The following is a 9,103-nucleotide window of genomic DNA, read 5'->3' as shown; positions in this document are numbered from 1 at the left end:
CCTACTCTAAGAATATTAAAATGTTTGTTAAATTTATTTTCATGACAATTACAAACATGCTGCCAAATCTTTTATTTTTTTAATAAATCGACATAAATATAACAAATGAAATAATACCACGATGTATAAACTCTTTACAATTTAAAAAATATATAAGTATTCTGAAATTACAATAAAATAAAAATTTCTAATAATTTTAGAAAGTAAATGAAGCCAATTAATTTGTATGACAATTACACACATTCTGCCAAATATTTATTATTATTATTTTTTTTTTTAATCATGATTAATTAAACAAATAATAAATACAACAGTGTATAAATTCATTTATAATTTCAATAATATAAAATTATTTAGAAATTACAAAAAGTTGTTGGGGAATGTTCTTAATTGGGTTTATCTGAAAATTCTATAAAAATTGAGAAAATAATAATGATCATATTATACAGATATATATATATATAATGATCATATTATACATATATATATATATATATATATATATATATATATATATATATATATATATATATATATATATATATATATATATATATATATATATATATATATATATATATATATATATATATGAATACATATCTTTATTTTTTTCAATTGTTTTTGAAGTGAAATATATTTTAGAGATTTTTATGGCAGGTTTCGTGAGATTCACTCATTGACTTCAGAAGACGGACAGACTGATTGAATCTGATTGGATCTAGAAAGAGGAAGAATCTCAGTCTGTTTATGGATGTGTTATGATAATTGTCTTCCCTGCAGAAGTGTGGCAATGTCCCGCTCCACCTCTTCAAATGGACAGTGAGGATCATACCTAAAACACACAATTCAGCAGAGTTACAGATGCTAACTGTTTTCATTTATCACATCGCTGATGAGTAATGCTGGATTCTGATTGGTCAATCGTGGCATTCGGTGTCCATATATTAGTGTAGGCTGACTCCACACTTCTTTTATTTTGGAAATGAAATGCAAATTTGTTACCTTTTGTAAGGAAGTCCGTCTGCGGTGATGAGAAACTTCTCGAAGTTCCACCGGATGTCATTGGCTTTAATGGGAGACCAGTAGAGCTTCCTGATGTCTCCAATGACTGGGTTAACAAACGGCAGAGTTTCCTAGAAGAACAAGCTCATGGTATCCAGCTGTTTCCTTTCATGTGTTTGCATTTAAATTGAGAGTCTGGGGGGAAGAAAGGTACATTTATCTGTGAGGTGAGAGTGTGTACCTTCAGGAAGGCGTATAGAGGATGTTCATCAGAGCCGTTCACCTCAATCCTGCTGAAGATGGGGAACTTTGGGAGGAAACCTCGTCCTGGTCTCACATGCTGTAAGATATTCAGGGTTTCATGGTTCTCCTCTGGGAAGAGTGGGATGAAATGTGTTACTGAAGATCTTCAAGTTTTAAAGTTTTGCTCAGAAGTAAATCAGGATGCACTCGACTGTTCAGACGTTTGGGTAAGATTTATTATTTTTTAAACAGGTCTCCTCTGCTCACCAAGACTGCGTTTAATTAATCAAAAATGCAGTAAATGCCATAATAGTGTGAAATATTATTAACATTTTAAATAACTATTTTCCATGTTTATAAATTGTAAACTTTAATTTATTTCTGTGATGCAAAGCTGTATTTTCAGCACCATTACTCCAGTCTTCAGTGTCACATGATCTTCAGAAATCAGTATAATATTCTGATTTCCTGCTTAAGAAAGATTGCTGGTTATTATTAATATATATATATATATATATATATATATATATATATATATATATATATATATATATATATATATATATATATATATATATAAATGTTCAAAAAAGATTCATTTATTTATTTATATATTTTTCTAGGACTCCTAGATTAATAGAAAGATTAAAAGAACAACATTTATTTGAAACAGAAAAGTATAATGCAATTAAATGCGTCCTAGCTCAATAAAAGTATCAATTTCTTAAAATAAATAAATAATAGAAGTGTACTTGGAAACAAAAAATAAATTAAAATAAGGTTTTTATACAGTAGCTAGGTGTTCAAAACCATGATACAGATTTGACAGCTTCCTTGTGTGACAACTAGCCCCGGTCTGCCATGTTTAATAAATATACTGTACAATCCTAGATTCTATGGATCGATATCTTGTATAAACACAGAACCAGTAAATAATATTTCAGATCTTACCAGGTGCCTGCAGGCCGAACTGATTGCAGGGGAATCCAAGCACGGTGAAGTTCAGGCCTTTATACATGTCCATGAGTGCATTCATCCTGTGATACTGCACAGATTATTAAGACATTATTAATTCATTTTATTTCTTATTTTACACATATAAACAAATACGTTAAGTGATAGTTAAACCACATTAAATGTTTGTTGAAAATGGCTGATAAAGATCCAATCTTTACAGATACCTCTTCAACGGTGGACCCTCAGAAGGTCGCCACATTCACAACGAGAAGAACTTTTCCTCTGAAGATGCTGAGTGGAGCGGCCTTTCTCTCCAGGGTCTCCATGGTGAAATCATAAACCGAATCTACAGCCATATTTGCTGTAACTTCTCAGGTTTTGTGTTCTTGTGTGTGTGTGTGTGTGTGTGTGTGAGTGACTGTACGCAGTAAGCTGTGGCTCTTGGCTGTGTTTCATTCACTCTTCTGTATCTCTTGGCTCAGCAGAGGTTCTGCATGGATGACTCTATTGTTTCGGAGCCGGTCATGTTTTTGTCCCACGTTTGCAAACGTATGCTGAGCTGATGGTCATGTGAGTTTCCTCAGTTCAATGGTCTGGTGATTGTGATTGTGTCATTGGTCAACAGTAGCGCTCCAGCAAAGCAGCTGATGAATCAGGCTTGTTTCTGTGTAATCGAGAAATTACATGTGCACATAAATAAATTGAAAACATTTGTGCATTAACTTAAGTAAAAAAAAAAAAAAAAAAAATGCATGCACCATTTATTACCTTTAGTAGGCTAATTATAAAAAAATATATATATTTTTTTGTAAGTAAGTAATTTTTCAAATGTTTAAGATATTTGAAGACCTGTTTGTTGGTGTTTATGTATCACACATACATACACCCATCGGACAGTCTTTCATTTTTATGTGTCTTTTTATTTGTTGTGTCTGTCTAGACTTCTATCTAAACTCATATCTCTATGCAGCACTTCTCCCTCCAGGTTGTTAGATGGCAGCAGTGAGTCACCGACGTCTTGCTGCATCCGTGGCTGCAGAACCCGGATGAGCCGGTCAGCTGTTTATCAACCATGATAAATAATGTGCAAGGATCGCAGGACACTGTCAGCATGGATCAAAACCCCGATGAACGCACGCAAAGCCAAAGCCACAGGTATATTTCATAAAGAGAGATGCATGCATTTGTGCACTGATTCAGATAAGCACGCGCGTTTCTTTGACTTTCATGCACATAAACAGACGTCTGCATTCAGAGATCCACCCAGTCAATGAAATGCATGTTTCATTCATCTTTCAGTGCTGTCCATATAAACACTGATTTTCTGTATGCATGTTAAAACTAGTTTATAGCAGTGTGTGCATGCGACAATTGCGGTGTTGTTATGTGTGCATGCGTGTTTAAAGAACAGTTCACAGTTTGCTCACCACCAAGCCATCCAATATGTAGATTATTATTTTTTTCATAATGGAAACACAATGCAGTGAATGGGTGCCGTCAGAATGAGTATCCAAATAGCTGATTAAAACATCACAATAATCCACAGCACTCCAGTCCATCAGTTAACATCTGGAGAAGAGAAAACTGCATGTTTGTAAGAAACAAGATTTTTCTAACTAAATTCCATATAATCCATAATTTCGCTTCCTCCAGTGCAATTTTTTAGAGCGGTGTTTGCTTGTAAACTTTGCTTTGGGAGGATGCAAATTTCTCTCCTGATTCAGAACAGAACCGCCTTTTTTCGTTACTGGGGGAAACGTTGTTATGGATTATGGACTCGAATTTTAACCAGTTTGAAGTTAAAACTTCTTAATGCAGGATTTGTTTCTTACAAACAAACAGCTTTTGTCTTCTCCAGATGTTAACTGATGGACTGGAGTGCTGTGAATTATTATTGTGATGTTTTTATCAGCTGTTTGGACTCTCGTTCTGACGGCACCCATTCACTGCTGAGCATCCATTGGTGAGACAGATTTGTGATTGAGCTGTGTGTGTGACAGGTGTCAGCTGCTGGACCTGCCGTGGGAGGATGTGTTAGTTACACACGTGTTCTGTTACCTGCCGCTGCGGCACCTGGTCAGTTTACAGTGCGTCAGCAAGAGCTTTCGTTCTCTCGTCCAGGTGTATCTGGCCAACTGCCGGAAGTTTGACCCCACACAGGTGAGGAAAAACACTTTTGCATCTATAATATTTACTTTTAAATTAAATGCACAAGTATTCTTGGTGTGTATAAATCTGTTTGACAGTTTAAAGCACTTCCTGCTTTCTCAAATAACTTCTATATTTCTATCATTTACATTTATTCATTTAGTAGACGCTTTTATCCAAAGCAACTTACAGATGAGGACAGTGGAAGCAATCAAAAACAACAAAAAGTGCAATTATATAGAAGTGCTATAACAAGTCTCAGTTAGCTTAACACAGTATGCGTAGCATGGGCTTTTAAATAATATAATAAATAAAAAGAAAACTGATAGAATAAAAGAAGAATAGAGCAAGCTAGTGTTAGAGGTCTTTATACACACACACACACAATTGCATAATAAATGAAAATAAAATACAAAAAAGATTAGATTATTTTTTTTTTAAAGAATATAATTAGAATAGTGAGTGTTATTATACAAAAACTTTAGGGTCATAAAGAATTTTTGAAATGTTTTTGATGATAGTCTCTTCTGCTATAATCAAAAATACAGTAAATATTATATAAATATCATTATCATTATTATATGTGAAATACCATTACAATTTATTTTTGTTCTTTGCATTTACAATTTTATATAATTTATTCCTGTGATTTTTTTATTTTTATTTTTTTTTTCCTATGAATTATAAATTGTGCAGTTACATTGCAAAAGTTTTACTGCTAAGTTTGATCGATGTAATGTCTCTTTACTGACCCCAAACTTTGGAAATGTAGATTTATTTTATTGGCTGATATTAGAAGTTTTTAATTTATCAGTCATGTTTAATGATTGACATTTTAATTGCTCTAGCTAATTTGCCATCATCTAACACTCTTTTAAAGTCTCATTGTTAAAATACCTAAATTAACTTTTAAAACAACATTTAAAAAAATTGATTGTATTTATTTTTTACTGTTATTTTTAGTTTCATTACTAAACAGGTTATAGATTGTTGAAAAAATTAATATATAGCTTAGTTGGTAGAATTTTAATAAAATCTCTAATTTGTATATATTTGAAAATTGTGGAATTAAAACATATATTTTCTAAGTAATATAACCAATAAAATATACACTTGTTTAATGGGTTGAGGCTGGTAAGATTTTTTATTATTATAATATGTTTTTTTTTATTCTCCTATGTTTACAAAGGATGCATTAATTTAATGAAAAATAGCGTAAAATTGTTATTTTGTGGATTTTTACCATTTAAAATAACTTTTTGAAAACGTAGTAAAATGTAATTTATTCCTGAGATGCAAGGCTGAGTTTTCAGCTTCATTACTCTCGATCAATTTAATGCATCCTTGCTAAATAAAATACAAAAATAAACTTTTGTGATTTATATTGTACTGCTGTTTCAGCTCCTGAAATATTGGGCAGATATTTAATCAAACTCGCTTACATTCGTTCCTGTGTTTCTTCTCAGACAGGGCCTCAAATTCCTAAAGAAGCCTTCTGCTCAATGCTTCGCCACAATCAAGTTCTCCATCACCTCTGCGTCAGCAACTGCTCCGATTGGATCACAGACAAAGAGCTGCTGCCCGTGATTGGTCAGAACCAGCACCTGCTGCGTGTGGACCTGCGTGGCTGTGTTCATCTGAGCCGTCATGCGCTGGTGGCCGTGTCTCTGAGCTGCCCACGGCTACAGCATCTGACCCTGGCTCACTGCGAGTGGGTGGACAGTCTGGCTCTGCGCAGCCTGGCCGATCACTGCCCGGACCTGCGCTCGCTGGACATCACCGCCTGCAGACAGCTGAAGGACCAGGCCGTGTGTTACCTGGCGGGGAAGTGTCCGGAGCTGCGCTCGCTCTCTGTGGCTGTTAACGCCAACATCACGGACACCGCGGTGGAGGAGGTGGCCAAAAAGTGCCGAGAGCTGGAGAGGCTGGACCTCACGGGGTGTCTGCGAGTGAGGAACGAAGCCATCAGGTGCGGCGTGTGTTGTAGCTAGCCGTTTTAAAACTCATATCTGAATATGGCTGCATGATCGTAGGAAACATTTGAGATGCATTCAACATTTTTGTGATCATACAGGTGCAGTTGTGGTCAAAATTTAACATTCACATTGCAATATCTGCAAAATTGTTATTATTTTACCGAATTAAGAGGATTCATATGAAATGCATGGTATTTACTGTACTAATATAGTAATAATAATAATATAAATATATGTTACTATTATTACTAAAGTACTAAAATTCTCTAATGTTATTAGTGCTAATATTAATTATTTATTCTCATTACTGCTTATTTTTTTTAAGATTTATTATTAATATTATTATTATTTGTGTAATATTATTATTCCAGAGAAATATTACAATTAAAAAATGACTATAAAATAAAAAATAGTATTAGTCTTATTATCATTAAAGTTAAAATGCTTGTACTTTTGTTATTTATTGAATATTTATTATTATTATTGATAAATTAAAATATAAAAAGAATTGCTTTTGTAAAATAAAGTGTAAAATAATATAACATTAATTTCAATGCAACTATATTTTTTTATTTATTATGTGTTTTTATTATTACATGGGAAATTAAATTATAAAAAAATATTGCTATAAATACTGTTAAATATAAATATAATATATAAGAAAAAACAACGACAATAAAATAAAATGATTATTTATTAATGTTTTACTGTTGTTACTATTTAATAGTATTATTGTTCACTTAAAATATTAAAATGATTGCTTTTGTAATATTTCACTGTAAAGTATAAAATAATATAACATTAATTTCATATTACAGTACAGCTATAAAATTAAAATCCTGAGATTTATGGTCATTATTAATTTCTTAATTCTCAAATGTTAAAACCATCAAGCGTTTATTTTAGTTAAAAAAAAGCTTCTCTTTTTGTTGACAACAGCCCGTCTATAAAGTTTGTGAAGTTGCTTGGCAGATGTCATGTTCCCAAATTCACATCATAAGCCACCGAAGCTCCGAACGATTATAGATATGTGTTTACTCGGAGCAGCATTTACTGCAAACCGAGCTCTTCATGAACTCTTTTGTTTATTTGTGTAATCAGGACGTTAGCGGAGTACTGCCCCAAACTGCAGTCTCTCAAAGTGAACCACTGTCACAACGTAACCGAGTCCAGTTTGGGCGTTCTGCGCCGGCGTGACGTGGAGATCGATGTGGAGCCTCCCCTGCAGAGGGCGCTAGTGCTGCTGCAGGACGTGGTGGGGTTCGCTCCCTTCATTAACCTGCAGATTTAACACAACATCTGGACCATTCTTAAGGTACCAGATCAGAACTAGCATTGAAACCAAAACCCTACGTTGCAAGTTATTGCAAAAAACATTTTGTATTTGTAACCTTTCATTGAAATGTCATCAGTTTTAAATGTAGTTCAGTTAGTGGACGCTTGTGTGAAATGTTTGTTTTGTTTCATAGGTCCTCTCTCTCCTCCACAATCTTTCTCTGGAAGGCTGGAACACTTTTACACCAGAAGACACAACCATGAATCCACATTTCAAGCGCTTGATTGTTTTAGTGTATTTTAGCATTTAAAAAGAAACTTTCTTTGGTGTGAAACCACGCTGAAGGCTTTCAGAATGAGGCCTCGATCAAATCTGGTCCCATTGTTGTTATGATCATCATTAATAGGACGTTAGTTAAAAAAAATATTATTTATTGAAGCAGCTCTCTGTTTTCATGCAGGAACCAAATGTTGTATCATTTTGCACTCATGAAATACTGAAATATTTGCACTTTATTTCAGTACATTACAGTCCTTTAGCTTTACTGGACCATCAGATTTTCTCTCAGCTTCATTTGACAGACCTATTAATCAATCAAGTCATGTTTTACAGTAGCAAACTGGTATATTTAGAGCTCTGTGTTGATTGTATTACCATTAACATAATAATAGAAAAGAATGGCATCATTATGTTTAGGAACTAAACACTAGATTCTTATTTACATGTGATTTTTATGGATATTGATTCATATGCACTTTGAAACCTCAGTTTGAAAAAGATCGAAGCTGCAAAATCAGAATGGGTGCTGATTTACTTCACAGGTTTGCATAAATAAGATAGATCTTGTAGTATTGCTTTCAAATTGGACTTTTTGCAGGGGTTTCCCTATATGTTGCATTCATAATGCTTCATCAAGATCCTATATGTATAGAACTGAAACATATTTATAAAGTGTGGCCAGGTCTGCATGTGGTTAGCTGTCACAATGGGCTTCTTTTGAATGCTGGAGGACTATATTTTTTTGCTTTATGAGTATTTCAGAAAGTATCAGGATATTTATCTTTTCTTCTTCTTCATTTTTTGGATAATTCCTCGACATTTTAAGTTCACAATGGTATATGATTTTTTGCACATGCACTGTGCTTTAATGTTTTGCTTTTGTATAATTCCGTAATTGTGTGGTTGTAAATCAAGTGCATAAATGTTTTATGCAAATTTCTGAAAGAGTATAAAGTCTTAAGCAATATTAAAATATTATTTGGTCTTGGATCACATGGCAAGTTTGTTGTAATGCAATAGTTCACCCAAAAAATAACATTTGCTGGAAATGTAGGTTATTCAAGTTGTAGATACGTTTGTTTTTTCATTGTGCTTGATCAGCGCAGATTTCTCTCCTGATTCAGACAAAATGACTTTTACAATGGAGTTAGTGTTTTTATGCATTAAGGACTCATTACACGGTTTAAAGTTGAAATTGTCATAAGATGTTGACTGATGG

The 9,103-nt window shown here is 33.4% G+C and overlaps 2 protein-coding genes across 2 annotated transcripts; one reads left to right on the top strand and one right to left on the bottom strand.

The window, feature by feature from the left end:
- Nucleotides 1-574: 574 nt before the first annotated feature.
- Nucleotides 575-2,588, bottom strand: gpx9 (glutathione peroxidase 9). Its single transcript, XM_052611971.1, has 5 exons — nucleotides 2,430-2,588; nucleotides 2,200-2,293; nucleotides 1,247-1,377; nucleotides 1,006-1,136; nucleotides 575-835 (listed from the first exon to the last, which is right to left on the bottom strand). Exons 2-5 carry the CDS (start codon nucleotides 2,282-2,284, stop codon nucleotides 760-762), a joined length of 423 nt encoding a protein of 140 aa, XP_052467931.1. The 5' UTR covers nucleotides 2,285-2,293; nucleotides 2,430-2,588; the 3' UTR covers nucleotides 575-759.
- Nucleotides 2,589-3,221: 633 nt separating this feature from the next.
- Nucleotides 3,222-8,874, top strand: fbxl15 (F-box and leucine-rich repeat protein 15). The gene is made up of 5 exons (XM_052611949.1): nucleotides 3,222-3,360; nucleotides 4,206-4,365; nucleotides 5,820-6,322; nucleotides 7,431-7,644; nucleotides 7,799-8,874. Exons 1-4 carry the CDS (start codon nucleotides 3,278-3,280, stop codon nucleotides 7,618-7,620), a joined length of 936 nt encoding a protein of 311 aa, XP_052467909.1. The 5' UTR covers nucleotides 3,222-3,277; the 3' UTR covers nucleotides 7,621-7,644; nucleotides 7,799-8,874.
- Nucleotides 8,875-9,103: the final 229 nt, after the last annotated feature.

Source organism: Carassius gibelio, chromosome A12 (assembly GCF_023724105.1).
Source record: "Carassius gibelio isolate Cgi1373 ecotype wild population from Czech Republic chromosome A12, carGib1.2-hapl.c, whole genome shotgun sequence".
Taxonomy (NCBI): Eukaryota; Metazoa; Chordata; class Actinopteri; order Cypriniformes; family Cyprinidae; genus Carassius; species Carassius gibelio.
Note: the sequence above shows the minus strand (reverse complement) of the source record. Positions and strands in the feature narration are given on the sequence as shown.

Bases quoted from the DNA above. Each gene is read 5' to 3' on its own strand.
- fbxl15 (XM_052611949.1), top strand. From the start codon at position 3,278: ATGATAAATAATGTGCAAGGATCGCAGGACACTGTCAGCATGGATCAA. The intron at 3,361-4,205 runs GTATATTTCATA...TGTGTGTGACAG, and splicing joins ACGCAAAGCCAAAGCCACAG to GTGTCAGCTGCTGGACCTGC. The intron at 4,366-5,819 runs GTGAGGAAAAAC...GTTTCTTCTCAG, and splicing joins GGAAGTTTGACCCCACACAG to ACAGGGCCTCAAATTCCTAA.
- gpx9 (XM_052611971.1), bottom strand. From the start codon at position 2,284: ATGAATGCACTCATGGACATGTATAAAGGCCTGAACTTCACCGTGCTT. The intron at 1,137-1,246 runs GTACACACTCTC...TTGTTCTTCTAG, and splicing joins CTCTATACGCCTTCCTGAAG to GAAACTCTGCCGTTTGTTAA. The intron at 836-1,005 runs GTAACAAATTTG...TGTGTGTTTTAG, and splicing joins GACGGACTTCCTTACAAAAG to GTATGATCCTCACTGTCCAT.